This window comes from Toxotes jaculatrix, chromosome 1 (genome assembly GCF_017976425.1).
Source record: "Toxotes jaculatrix isolate fToxJac2 chromosome 1, fToxJac2.pri, whole genome shotgun sequence".
Taxonomy (NCBI): domain Eukaryota; kingdom Metazoa; phylum Chordata; class Actinopteri; family Toxotidae; genus Toxotes; species Toxotes jaculatrix.
Window position 1 is genome coordinate 30,260,657 of NC_054394.1, and position 13,562 is coordinate 30,274,218.

At 42.5% G+C, this 13,562-nt stretch overlaps 2 protein-coding genes across 5 annotated transcripts in view; both read right to left on the reverse strand.

Moving 5' to 3' along the window:
• The window catches only part of crtc3 (CREB regulated transcription coactivator 3), a 29,542-nt gene extending 27,755 nt beyond the window's left edge, over positions 1 to 1,787 (reverse strand). For all 4 annotated transcript variants that reach the window (XM_041054768.1, XM_041054684.1, XM_041054604.1 and 1 more), the window contains exon 1: positions 510 to 1,787. In XM_041054768.1, coding sequence (XP_040910702.1) covers positions 510 to 641 — 132 coding nt within the window. In that variant the 5' untranslated portion in view covers positions 642 to 1,787. The remainder of the gene's footprint in view (positions 1 to 509) is intronic.
• Positions 1,788 to 4,342: 2,555 nt separating this feature from the next.
• iqgap1 (IQ motif containing GTPase activating protein 1) overlaps positions 4,343 to 13,562 on the reverse strand; it is a 36,962-nt gene continuing 27,742 nt past the window's right edge. Inside the window, exons 19-37 of the mRNA XM_041034962.1 lie at positions 13,375 to 13,545; positions 13,197 to 13,280; positions 13,036 to 13,107; positions 12,620 to 12,689; positions 12,151 to 12,515; positions 11,849 to 12,012; positions 11,534 to 11,758; positions 10,991 to 11,131; positions 10,699 to 10,783; positions 9,594 to 9,826; positions 9,348 to 9,480; positions 9,152 to 9,254; positions 8,631 to 8,766; positions 8,446 to 8,533; positions 7,712 to 7,921; positions 7,441 to 7,607; positions 5,796 to 5,918; positions 5,297 to 5,405; positions 4,343 to 5,163 (exon numbers count right to left, since the gene is read on the reverse strand). Coding sequence (XP_040890896.1) covers positions 5,050 to 5,163; positions 5,297 to 5,405; positions 5,796 to 5,918; positions 7,441 to 7,607; positions 7,712 to 7,921; positions 8,446 to 8,533; positions 8,631 to 8,766; positions 9,152 to 9,254; positions 9,348 to 9,480; positions 9,594 to 9,826; positions 10,699 to 10,783; positions 10,991 to 11,131; positions 11,534 to 11,758; positions 11,849 to 12,012; positions 12,151 to 12,515; positions 12,620 to 12,689; positions 13,036 to 13,107; positions 13,197 to 13,280; positions 13,375 to 13,545 — 2,793 coding nt within the window. The 3' untranslated portion in view covers positions 4,343 to 5,049. The remainder of the gene's footprint in view (positions 5,164 to 5,296; positions 5,406 to 5,795; positions 5,919 to 7,440; positions 7,608 to 7,711; positions 7,922 to 8,445; positions 8,534 to 8,630; positions 8,767 to 9,151; positions 9,255 to 9,347; positions 9,481 to 9,593; positions 9,827 to 10,698; positions 10,784 to 10,990; positions 11,132 to 11,533; positions 11,759 to 11,848; positions 12,013 to 12,150; positions 12,516 to 12,619; positions 12,690 to 13,035; positions 13,108 to 13,196; positions 13,281 to 13,374; positions 13,546 to 13,562) is intronic.

Here is a 13,562-nt window from a genome sequence, read left to right on the forward strand (position 1 = left end):
AGGGGACACGTCGGGGTTTAACCCATGGGAATTCATAAAATACAATAAAACAACAAGGCGTTCATATCTTAACCAGCAACGCTGCTTCCTTTGGCTGTTTATAACAGTACAATCCGGGGAACTTTAGGCGGGTGCTAATATAAAATGTGCCAATTTCGCATTTCCTGTTTCATCGTGGGTTGCATTTCAAAAACAGGTTTTGTACGATTAATGTGAATGTTTGCACCCAGAACGTGTCACGCATTGTCCCAGTTTGTTTTTGTGAGCTATTTTATATATTCATGATAGCTTAACTATGTATTGTTTCCTTTTTTAAATATTATACTAAACAACCAGATGGGGTTTGCCACTGCTGAATGAATGCATGAAGAGAAACAAGAAGTACTGGTTGAACACCAGAAATCTCAGTCGGCAGATGGAGTCTATCAGACAAGCGACAGGCAGCTCACTTGCATTCGTGCAAAAGATCGCCGATAAATGGCAGTTATTTGGAAGTTAAGTGCATTTACCCTTGAAACTGTGAGGTCTGTCATCAGCTGTTCAAAGGCCCGCGTCTCCTCTGCTTGCTTCTGGTTGTGCAGCGCGATCTTTTCGCTGAACTTCCTGGGGTTTGAGCCACCTGTGCCCGGGGAGCCGGACATGGTGCGGGCCGCAGTTTGTCAACTTCAGCTACTCGGAACAAAAGTGGAAGACGGTGCCCGGGAGTCTATTTTTCAGCGTCTCTCAGTGAGCTCTGCGGCGAACCCATCAGAGTTTCAAAAGCACAGCACACATTACCGCCTGACCAAAGTTAATTCAGAGTGAACTCGGCTGGCTGCAGTTTCAGAGCTGAGTGTGTCACTGTAAGCCCAGATAGTAGCTAACGCAGCTAAGCTAACGTTAAAGCTCCCGTTAATAAAAGTTGGCTTCTTATCACTGGATAGCGGGGCATATAAAACCTTTGCAAATTATCTGTACTTGCAGGATAACTTTAATAACTTTCTAGAAGAGTGGCGTGTTGATTAAACGAAGTTAATGGCACGGTATAACTTCATATTGACATACTTCCAGCGAACCACTTGTTTGAATCTAACGTTGACATAACGTTAGCTGTCATTGCTAACATAACGCTGGAGGTGAACGGAGAGCTCAGCAACAGCTGCAGCTAGCTAAGTCAGCTAAGCTGCTGTCAGTGCCATCTCAACAAATTTGACCAACGCACTTTACCAACTTGTGGACACTCTGCGTCGGTCAACATCTAACAGACACGTATCAGAAGCAACCTGTGCTAACAGATTTTAGCGCCGGCGTTGGAGAAAGTTTTGTTAGCCTTGTTAGCTAAATCTCGCTACAGACATTAGCAGAGCTCAGAGCAGTTTGGCAAAACGTTTCTCTGTAAATTGTATTTCAACAAGTGTCCGCTGGTCTTGACCGGACTTAACTGAATTACTGAATTTATGTTACCCACAAACCGGGAAACAAGCAATCTCCGAAGGTGGGGGGAAAAAAAAAAACACAAATATTCACACGTGATGCAGGCGCATAATCCACATTTTCACTCTTAAACTGATATCACGGCGCTTCGGAGCCGAGTCCTGTGTTAATCCACGGACAGCGGGAGAGACCTCAGACAAACTCCAGCCCGACGACTCCGTGAAGATAAACAAGCAACGCCGACAGAAAAGAGGGGTTTTTCTTCGTCGCTGTTGAACCGGAATTCTTCTGTGAAACTGCAGCTGATGTTTTCGGCTTGGTAACCGTCGGCTGACAGAGCTGGTAACAGCGACTCAGACCCGCTGGCTTGTTATCCTCACACTACTGCGAGAAAAAAAAAAACATTACCTCGTTAAACACCGTCGATACCCGCGGTATCCACCGGGCGGCGACAAAGTTCCTGCAGTTTCCTGGCTCTGTGGATTACTCATGACTGTCACGTCTGTTGTTACTGTGTCTGTGAAGTTAATCAGGGTTTCTCCAGTGTTCAATAAATTCAATTTAAGGCTTTTAAACACTACAGAATAAAATTAAACACCCCTTTTCACGGTTTAAGACTGACGCAAAACAAACAATAAGGCTTTTAATTGTTAGGTCCATTCATCATTTGACATTTCCATCACATTTTTATCAGTACTTCACAGCTGTACTACTAAGATAATTAATCAAACAACGTGACCCGGACCCATATCTGGATTACTGAGCACAGGGCCCCCACAGGTCACAGGACCGGGAGCTTGAGGGTTAAGGGGCCCCAGGGCAAGATCCTCTGTATGAAGTGAAGTAACAGCCTGTCACTTGTTTGAAAGTCATAGAGCTCAAACAAAAAACTACAAAGACAAACAAAACCAACCCAAAGAGACATAAACAACTATAAATGACAGGGGACTTTCCCCTGTATATGATCAAACAATTAACAATTACTTCTTTTTATTTTGCTGAAATCAAGGGCTTTCTGGCACCTATCCCCTGACAGCAGAGAGTTACAACTAATGTTTTTGTTTACAACAGGCAAGAAAACACTTAAAGTTTACACTTTTTAATATCTTTTAATACCATTTTTTAAGGGAACTGAGTTCACTGCTGTTTGAGACTTTTCAAGACCTGTAGAAACCCCCTCAGCTCTAGGAGGCGGAAGCAGTGATGAATCATTTCAATAGATGGCCCGATTTCAAATAAAATTCAGGAACATATTCTGCAGAAGTGTCCCTTAGAAAATCACCACGTCCTTTTCAGCTCAGGGTTTACCCCTATGTGAGTCAGCAGTCAAATAAAATGGTAAAATACTGTGATTTTGTACATTATGAGAACCCATTTGTGACCTGCTAGAGATACTTTATTTACTATAGATACTGCATGTGTCAGTTTAATTTCTGAAGCAACCTAATCAGATAAACCTTTATGAAAGTACTGTCAATCTGCACACAGTGGGGGAATAAGTATTCAGATTCTTTACTTAAGTAAAAAAAAAAAAAGTAGCAATACCTCAGTGTAAAAATACTCCATTAAATGTTTGCAAATATTATCAGCAAAATTTTGTAGTACTAATTACATTTGATCGTTATTACTGATGCATTAATATGTAAGCAGTATTTTAATGTTATATCTGGTCAAGAGGGAGTTGATTTTAACTGCTTTATATACATAGTTAGTTATATACTATAACTACAGTGGTCAAACAAATGTAGTGGAGTGCAGGTGCAATATTTCCCCCTGAAATGTGGTGCGGTACAAATATAAAGTAATTTACTAAAAGTGTCTCAGAGTTGTACTGAGGTATATTAAGTCAGTGTACTTCTTTACAATCCACAACTGCCTGAGAAACAACTGTCAGATCGGGGAAAACACAATGCATCTGTAGCGCTTTATTCTAAAACAGGTAAAATACACTTGATGGACTGTGAATGAGAGCAAATAATGTACAGAGAGCTCGGTCTCCATTTTCAAAGAACAGTGTTAACCTCTGATCAGGGCAACTTTACATGAGACAGAAAATCAACATCTTCAGTAAGTCTGTAGAATCTCACTTTAGGGCTTCTTGAAATAACTGATACAGTAAACACTAAAAATCAGATGGTGTACAGTGTTTTCTACTGGACCCACAAGTCTCGTTACTGTAATAGTGCACATCCTCAAGTTCACTGACTCACTTACATGATCTGTCTTAGGTTTTGCTACAGTATAATGTGGACTGACAACATGTAAAATATAAATAAGGGAAACTAAGATAAAAATCTCAATGTCCAGCTGACACTTCTAGAGTCAATCTCAACAGTCACGGTCTTATGTTTACTAAACTGATTTTATAATGTAACAATAATCTGTGTTTCAGTTATGAAAGATAAACAGCCCATACGAGTTGCATAAAATATATGATTTCCAGTAAGTCATCTGAGAATGCCGGTGACTGAGCACATCTGCGCAGCCTCGTGCTGAAAGAGCAGGTGTGCCATGTTTCCTCTGCGGATGAACATCGGAGCTAAAAGCAGAAATGCACTGCAGGTCAGTTCTGAGCATCAGGGCTATAAGTCATGGCCAGCTCAGTCCAGTCCAAGACAAACCAACATTCCGACTTGTCAAGAAAGACAGGGAAGCCTAAAGAGCTTATTAGTGCCAGTGCAGACTGGTTTTGAGTGGTGTAATATGAACTTGTCATGATAATGCAAAAATATTAAATTCTAAAGTTATTTATATTAAAAGCATCAAGTTTTGAGGTCAACAGCTCAATATGAGCATGGCAATTTTTTTCACAATTCTTTTCAAATACCATGTCAGGCGCCACTGTGTGTGTGCGTTTAGGATGGATGGAGGGGGGTCAAATCCAAATCGAGAGAGAGAGAGACAGGAAAGAATCATACCAAAATCCAGATCAGTGAAAAATACTTTAACTACTTTCAAAATAAAATATGAAAAAGGAGTGCATTTCATCTCTTTCTTTCTTTCTTTTTTTTTTTATCTCAGACTCTTTAAATTTTTCTTTCCAGCAGCAACACAAAATTAAACACAAAGATGTCTTAGAGGAGACGGAGACACAGAGTCCAATCTCATGTCCAGGTCAGGACTTGCACATTACAGTCTCATGTATTACAGCCCTGCTGAAAAGCTCACTAGCAATTTGGCACTGGCAGAGATGTTTATCAGGCCTTTATCAGTCAGGTGAGCAGATAAACTAACAGCTAAGAAAGACATAAAACGTGATCTCTTTACATAAAACATACATTTTTATAATTAATCAAAGCCCATGCACAAGATATTCATAATATTTAAAGCAAAAAATACAAATCTTAAGCCTCTGACCTAGCTGCAGTTACAGACAATAAAGACAGTAAGAAAACTCCAGCAAGCTTATGTGGCTGGCTCGCTCGAGTTGCACAATGGAGTGTTCCATTCAGATTAAAGCACAAATGGTGATCCACATGATAAAAAATAATGCACATAAATTTGCATAGGCACATAAGAGAAGTGCAGTGGGGAATGTGTAGGAAAGCCGGGATGTTTCCGGTCAGGGCTTTCAGCAACCCTTAAAGTGGGTTTTGTGGTTTAAATCAGTGTCTGTTGCCCTTTTCTCCTTTTTCTCTATTTCCCGTAAAATTTCTTGTTGAGCAGGAAAATGAGCAGGTTGACGTTGATGGTGGCCCTGTCGAAGAGCTTCATCACTGCCACGCCTTCATACTGAAGCTGGAGGAGATCCTGAGAAACAAACAGCAAGCAATTAGATATCAGATCGCAACCAACCACCTCTGTAATAACGACTAAAATTCACTGCATTAGCTACTGTAAGGAAAACTGGTGATTCAGGTGTTGAGTGAAACAGATATGATACCTGATATTCTAGCTGTAATGTCTCCAAGTGCACGCCCATGAACTTGGCCTTCACATCAAACACCCCGACAGTCTCTGATGGCGAAATCTCAAAAATAGCATTCTTGAACCTATGAAAAGAGAGAAGTAAACAGAAGGTTCATAAATTAATCATAAACAAGAAACTTGTTCCTTAAATTGTCATGAATTCAACTGAAATGGATGAGATGAAGTAAACATTCATGTTTTCCATCGGTGTCAGTGACAGAAGTTTACGATGAAGTTAGTCATATTTTGATCTTTAATGTGTTAAATAAGAGTTTTAATTTCATTAGAGCGGCCAGTTTCAAACAGATTAAAAACTGTAGACATTCGAGGCATTCACAATGTGAATGCCTCAAAAATATCTACTGATTGATCTATTGATTTTCCTGTTAAATAGAAATTTTCTGACCAGAGTTTGGTGCCTGGCAGGTGTAAATTTTGGACCTTGGTTTTGCATTAAAAGAAGCAGAACTCACTGGTTGGGCTGCAGATCCTCTATCGCGATCAGCACGCCCTTCTCGTGGAGGCGAGCGGCGGTGTATTTCTGTGAAACCTGTTTACTCTTCTTGGCCTTGTTGTCACCTGGTTTCTTTGACAACCTGAGGAGAATGAGAAAAACAAGTGTCCAGTACAACATGATCCCATCTCTCAGCACAAAGCATTAACAAACCTCACTCTTTCAAACCTGAGCTGCATCATTCACTATTTCATACTATCTACCAGAACATAGATTTACAATAGAAAGGCTGTAATTGACACTAAGGAAACGAATAATGTATTCTGGAGTTTATCTTTGGCGTCTATTGAGAAGTACATACATTAGTTTTTTGATAAACATATTCTGTGATCTGATGATACTGAATAATTTAATTCTGAGTAATAAACCTCTCATATAAAAGTGGGAAGGACCTCTGCTCTGGTGGTTTAGATCCTGGTCCCTGGTAACCACAGTACTGGTTTTCTATCCAGCCTGAAAGCAGCTGTATTTAATTGCATTCTGCACTGCAGGGGTAAAACAGACCCTGATTAGATGCTCAAAATCAAAACCAGCAGGTGTCAGAGGATAAACAAACCTCTGCCTGTTACCAGTGACCCAGTTCTGATTTCTGCACACCTGTGGCTCAGTTTAAAAATGGGTGTCCTGTACAAACCGGAACAAAGTCGTCTCCTTATATTGAGGTCCTTTGGAGTGAGCAGGGGGGATTTTTGATATTTGATGACACTGTGGTGGCATCAGTAATCTACTACGCAGTGGTCTGCTGGGGAGGTGGACGCATGGAGAGGGACAAAAAAAGATCCAATAAACTGGTTAAGAGGGCTAGCTCTGTCCCGGACTGTCCTCTAGATTCCATAGAGGAGGTGGATTAGGGGAGGATGTTGGCCAAGCTGTCCTCAATCTTAGGCAACACCTCTCATCCCCTGCATGAGACTGCGGGGGCCTTAAGCAGCTCCTTCAGCAACAGACTGCTACACCTACAGTGTCAGAAGGAGCTATGGCAGGTCCTCCGTCCCGATGGCTCTCAGACTTCTTAACAGCAATATGCTGTAACACTGTGGTTGTGTCTGTCACCATCATTCAGCACTTACAACATCACAGCCACTCAGCATAATATATCTGAGGCAATTTATCTTATTTAATAATCATATTGTCATTTGTTTATCCTCATTTTTACCTTATGTTTTCACCTTTCTCGTTTTTGTGCGAGTGCCCAGTTGCCAGTGCAATATTGGAGTACAATACTACACACCATGTATATATGATAGGTGTACTTTTGCCTGTAAGATTAATAAAGTTTCATCTCCCAGCTCTCACTGCCTTTGCCAAACCTCAGACCTGGGATGCAGATGGCAATGTAAATTTAAACAGGTTAGGCTTCTGTCTGCAGCTTAGTCACGTATGAATGTGGATTGTTTGGCTTGTAAACAGTTCTTGTATATGGCTCAGCTTTAAAAGTGGATGTAAACATGCAGCTGACAGTGAATAAAATCTGATCTAGGTTACATACTTTGAGCTGCAGTGTAAGGGCAGCACTGCAGTACCTGCCTTGGTGATTATGGTTATGGGATGAGGGAGTGAACTATGAGAAATGTGAGATGTTTTGAGATGTGAAGGCCACTCACTTGCCCCTGCTGGCCAGGTTGTCCATGCATGTCTTGATATACTGATTGTATGAATCAATCTGCACATTGTAAAAAGCGGTCTTTGAATTCAGGGCGGAGTTTGTCTGCTGAAGTTTCACCAGCTCGGCTTTCCTACGCTGGCGATACCGTCTTTGATTTCTGATGTCCTGTAAAACAAACAAAAAAAAACAAAACCCCACACATCACATTTAAATAAAACACAACAAATAGTGTTCTATCTGTGTCCACAGATAATCTGCGTCACTTTTACCTTGGCTATGTCATTGATGAGGTCCTGATAGCGGTTCTCAGGGTGAACCTTCCCCAGCTCTGCCAGCCTCTGCAGGTTGCTCTTGATCTTGTCCTTCTTCCCCTGCAGCGTCAGGCTGTCGTCCACCACTGGTTTGACCTGCTTCATCTTCTCTGGAGTCTTGGCGTCTCGGATGGCCCTTCTCTGCATGGCACGCTGGTACTCTGCTTCCTGTCACCCAGGGAAACAAGACGGACCTGAGTTTCAGATAAACCAGATTTCTACAGGAAGAGCTCTAGTTTAACGGGATAAAACGTCCCTAAAACATTTAAATGTTTTGCTAGCAAAAGCTCAAGCATTATTTACTGCACTTCAAAGTTATTTGGTGTCATTTTGTGGTTTACTCTGGAACTTTTGGAAAGAGGATGTTGCCAAAGAGGTCGAACGTGCAATTCCATAAGCACTTCACCACCTACAAAATAAAGTAAGCCTTTGCTTTTAGGTCTGTTTGAAAAAGAAGTTCCTGTTTTGTTTCATTAGTCAATCCAGTAGTTTTCCACTCCGATGAAATATGAAGTGTGGACATAGCTAAAGGCCGTCTGTCTTCTGGTGAGATTCTGGTATGTTTACCAGAATTACTGTTTAAAGTTGTTGATGTTCAGCACATAAACATAGCACCTCCAAGTTTTTTTTTTTTTTTTTTTTGTAAATTGTGGGTCCACAACATTAGCACTGTATTACATCTTATTTCTAACCTGCTCTGGGCCGGCAGTTGAGTCCAGGATCTCAGTTAGAGTCTCCCCAGGCTGGAACCTGATCACATCCACAATGAGCCTCTTGGTGCTGGAAAGAGACAAAAGAAAGACAGAGATGTGAGAAAATGAAGAAACATCTGAAGACATGTTAATCTGCTTTGTTAGCTTTGAATGAATGGACTCACTTGAGCAAGAGAGTCTTGGCATCCATCTCAGCATTGGCCTCACCAGGGACGTCAAATTTGTTAGTGAGTGTGAGTGAAACCTCAGTTTTCCCCATCAGCTCTTTGCTGGGGTCGTCAGGAGGCAGAGGATTTTCACCTGAGTGTCACAGGGAGCAAATCAGCTTGAATTACAGTCAGCTCAAAGGGCCAGACCATAATATATTGTGTTTATATTTCTATTTTGTATTTTTATTTATTTTTTTGTAGCATTAACTGATTTATTCCACCCAGTATTTTGTGACGTGGGATTATGAAAACCATTTGGTGCACATAATGAAGCAGGAGGAAAAGACACAGAGAGGAGCAGCAGAAAATAGCAGCTCCAAGAAAAACACAATGTCAATTTACATATAGAACACATCAGGATCTATCAGGGAGAAAAGCTACTCCAAGTCAAAACACGTTCTCACTCTGCTTTTCTTTTAGCGACTTAGTGAATTCTTGTGTGGCTCATGTTATTATTTCTGTCTCACTCCACTCACCAATGAGCGACTCTACGGTGGGAACCTCGCCCAGGTCCTCCAGCAGCTCATGGATGGGGTCGTTGTGCTCTGGGGCGATGGCGTCCTGATGGTCCAGCAGCAGCTAACGGGACAGGAAAGGCATGTTAGCCATGCAGCAGGAATGACGTGAGACAAAGTGCAAACGTGAAGTGAGTGAGGCAGAGCTCAAACTCACCGTGTGAGTGTTGATAATCTCTCCAATGGAGATGTAGATGACAGGTTTGGTGACGGTGACTAAGTCAGAGTACTGATCCACGTTGAACTTATCTTCCAGTGAGGGGACGTCACATGCTGCCAGGAAGAAACGCCTGTGATGGAAGACAAGATGAGAGGGGAATGGAAAATCACTAACATCATCCTTCAGTACCTGAAAGCACCACAGCCTCTGTACCAAACTCCCACTTCCAATCATTCTACAGACCTGAATTTCTGATATGAAGCGCTGAGATATTCATTGATGGGATTGAGATGGGCGTTGTCCCCCAGAAACATCTTATTGGAGGCAGCGTGCTGCAGCATCTTGGCGACAGAGCCCAGGTTTCGTCGCTGCTCGGTGGTCAGCTGGCCACCCGCTGACACCTCAATGATGTCGAAGGCATCGGGTGCCACGATGGCCGGGTTCATGTAGCGGTAATACAAGAGGTTCCCCACAATCTGAGAAGCCAAAATCAAACGACTCAGTCAGTTAAAATGATCAGGAGGCTTTATAAACCCTTTCTTTTGTGTTTAAAAAAGATTAACATCAATAGCACTGATATATAAAAGCTTTGTTTGTATTTTGTTTGTTTTCATGTGACTAAAGCAATTTAGTGACTGCATTTGTTGTACAAAAACAAAAAAGAAAAGACAAAGAGCTGTAAATTACATCCAAGTTTGTAACTTTTCTATTTCAGGAGCATGAAGATTGATCAGAAGTGAAGCAAGTTAAGATTCAGGGTTTAGAAGATGCTACTGCAAAATGAGGAATAGTTACTGGACATGAAAAGACATAGCTTGTGCGGAGGAGGAGAGCCAGAAGAGTGGCATGGCTCACCTTAACACCAGCAGACAGAGAGAAGGTGGGGGGGGCACCCCTAACCCGGAAAGAGAGGCTGGAGCTGGTTGGCAAGGTGGAAAGAACAGAGCATTAGCAGAAAAATGAAAAAAAAAAGAAAGAAATGTGTGAGAAACAGGGAAGGGAGAGCCAAGCAGAAGGTGAGAAGAAAGGCAACAGAACAGTTCAGTGAGGAGGCTGAAGAAAAGGAGCTGTGCTTGTTCAAAGGCAGATTTACCCAGTTTCAACAGTATTTTCTAACATAGTATGAACGCAGGCTGTCTGTCTGTCTCTATGTAGAAGGATGTGATGGTCAAAGAATAAGTCTCAGTGATCTCACACACATTTCCACATCACACTGAAATAACGTGCATGGCTGGATACCACTGTGTCGAGTGGAAACTGGGAAATTATTGATATTCTTTGGGTGAACTGACCCTTTAAAGACTGAGGAGCACAGAGTGACTTAAGTCTGCGAATGAGAAATGCAAACCTTGAGCAGCTCATCCTCTGTAGAATCCGGGAACTTCTCGTGGAGGGTGTCCTTGAGCACCTTGGAGATGAACCGCATCCCGTATCTGACAGACAGACAGACAGACAGACAGACAGACAGACAGACAGACAGACAGACAGACAGACAGACAGACAGACAGACAGACAGAGCCCACACAGTGTGAGATATGTGAGCTTGGGCAGGAGCAAAGACAATAACTGCTGGTTTGAAGCAGCTGGATCGAGTCTGTAAAAATCTGTGCAGACGGTGATGCTGCTGGTTTGGAACTCACGGAATTTTATCCACCGAGACGATTATAGCAGACAGGAATTTGTCAGTGATTGTCTTCATGTTCTTGATGGAGGCTTCCAGTCTCGTCCTCACTTCCTCGTGGGCCATAGCCTGCTCTGGAGTCACGTCATAAGGCAGCTTACTGTTGACGACGAGTAGAAGGAGACGGATAAAAGGAGGAAACATTAATGTTGATCTCTGAGGCCTTTTTTCTTCACCAGTGTCATTAATGAAAAAAAAAACCTTCTAAAAGCAAGCAGGATTTCCTAAATTTCATGGTATTTAACAAAATATCTTTGTTATTTTATCTTTAGTCAAGATAAGATGATTGAATCTGGTTTCACTGATCTTAAACCTGAATGTAAATATGAATGTACGATTATATAATCTTTTGGATATAGTTTTTCCAATACACGAGTCATTAATGGTTAAAGGGTAAAATAAAGTCCAACAGTTAAACCACCACACTGAACGCAGCTTTCAGAGGAAGCTGACAGTGTCGCCGTCACACGCGTACAGGAAGACAACCTCGTCTCCAGCTCACCTGGCCTCTCCGGTCTGCGTCTCCATCTGGTTGACCCAGCTCTTATAGATGTCCACTGGGTCGGTTTTGATGTTTAGCGTTTTGTCATCCATGATCTCTTTGACAACCGGAGCCAGGATCTGCCTCAGAGCGTTCTGTCCCCGCGCACCTCGGTGGAAACTCACCACCATCTTGATGACCGTAGGGTTTCCTGTAACAATCTCCTTCATCTGATCCACTTTTGACCTGCAGAAAACAAAGGCAACATTCAGGTCTCATCTGATCTCATAGATTATGGTCATAGATTATTGGTGAATGGATTTCACTGATTCTCACTTGATCTCCTCCTGCAGGGCAGTCTTGAAGAGCTTGAGCAGCAGGTACTCCTCTCTCTGGTTAGAGGCATAGTTATACAGGGTGAAGATTACAGAGTCCATGAACTTTGTGGATTTATTCTGTGGCATCTGGAAGATCAGCTTGGCGAGGTAAGTGGGGTTGGTCTAAAAGGAAGAAGAAAAGAAATTTGATTACATGTGATTAGAGAGGCAGCGACTGCAGCTATGAGCCTTTTCCCCCAAAAGAGACTTAAAAACACAGAAGCAAGGAAATCAAAGAACAGAGGTGTCCTTTATAATTACCTGTAACAGGTAAAATAGATACTGGTAAGCTTCCAGTTTGACCCTCTTCTCCTTGCTGAGAGCCTTCAGGCCTCCCCTCTGCTTGTTCATCATCATCATGTCGGACAGCTGGCCCTTGTTCTTCTTGGTCAGCTTCTTGCTGTGCGACACCACCTCCTGCAGCGTGATCTTGTTCTTCACCAGCAGGCCGATTTTGATGTCCATCAGGTTCAGGTCGTTCTCCAGCTGCTGGTTGGAGCGGATGTTGGTGACCACCTCCTCACGGAGCCGCATCAGTTCCAGCTCCTCCTGAAAGTCCTGGTCGCTGTGGTCCAGCAGGTGGACGAACTTCCTCACCACAGCCATCGGAGGATCCTCAGCACTGACTGCGTGTGGAAAGAGGAGAGAGAGATAGGAAAGTCAAAAGTCAAACAACCACTAAAAAAAAACAGAAAGAAAGTTTGTTTGATCACAGTCCGGATCCACTTACTCAGTGTCTTGTAGTCGTCCCTGGCCTTGTTGGCTCTAATGAAAGCCTGAATCTTCACCACATCATTGATCTGCATTGTAACACAGCAATCACTTGGCTGATCAATAGTCCTCATTACAGACAGTAGCACAGGAATCCACAGTGAGTCAGAGTAGAAATGACTTCACACATGTCACAGTGCTAAATGAGCCATCTGCCTCCCCCGAGCCCCGCAGGACCCGGGCTAAATGTCAGCGGATGTGTCAGGGGAAATTTATGAGGCGACATGATTTAAAGCTTTCATTAAGTAACAGGCAATCTGTTTACGTAAAGCACACGTTTCTGTGACAGTAAATTTACAATGATTCTTTCAATTTGTCCAAAACTCAATTTGCATTTAAGTTCACGTGACATGGTTTCAGGCTGCTAATACTCACGTGATCTTGGAAGTACTTTAGACGATCCTTATATTTCTTACGAGCCTGATGCATCCGAACCATGGACTGGATCTGAGAAAGACAAAAAACAAGTCCTTTATCTAAACTGTATTTATAATCCTGATAATACACAGATTATTGGAGCTGTGGAATCATTTTACCTTGACTGCCTCTTCAGTGTGGTCTTTCATATACTGCTTGCGGTCCTTGAACTTCTTCCTCTGCTGGTAGCCTTTCCAGTGGGCCTTAAAAAAAAACACAAGAACAATAAGTTCTTATAGCAGACAGACGTTTTTATGTATAACCTCTGGATGATGACTGTATACAGGTCGATCTTACCTGTATGCATGTAACAGCTGGGCTTTGGGATTTAAGGAAGTTCATCCGCTCCTTTAGGCCATTCCTCACTAAGTAGCCACGACAACGAGCTTGCAGCTTGGTAATTAGAGTCTCATTGGCCAGCCACAGCTGCTCTCGATTGTACGCTGTGGTTACCCCAGAAACCACAGACTGACGGGGGGCAATAA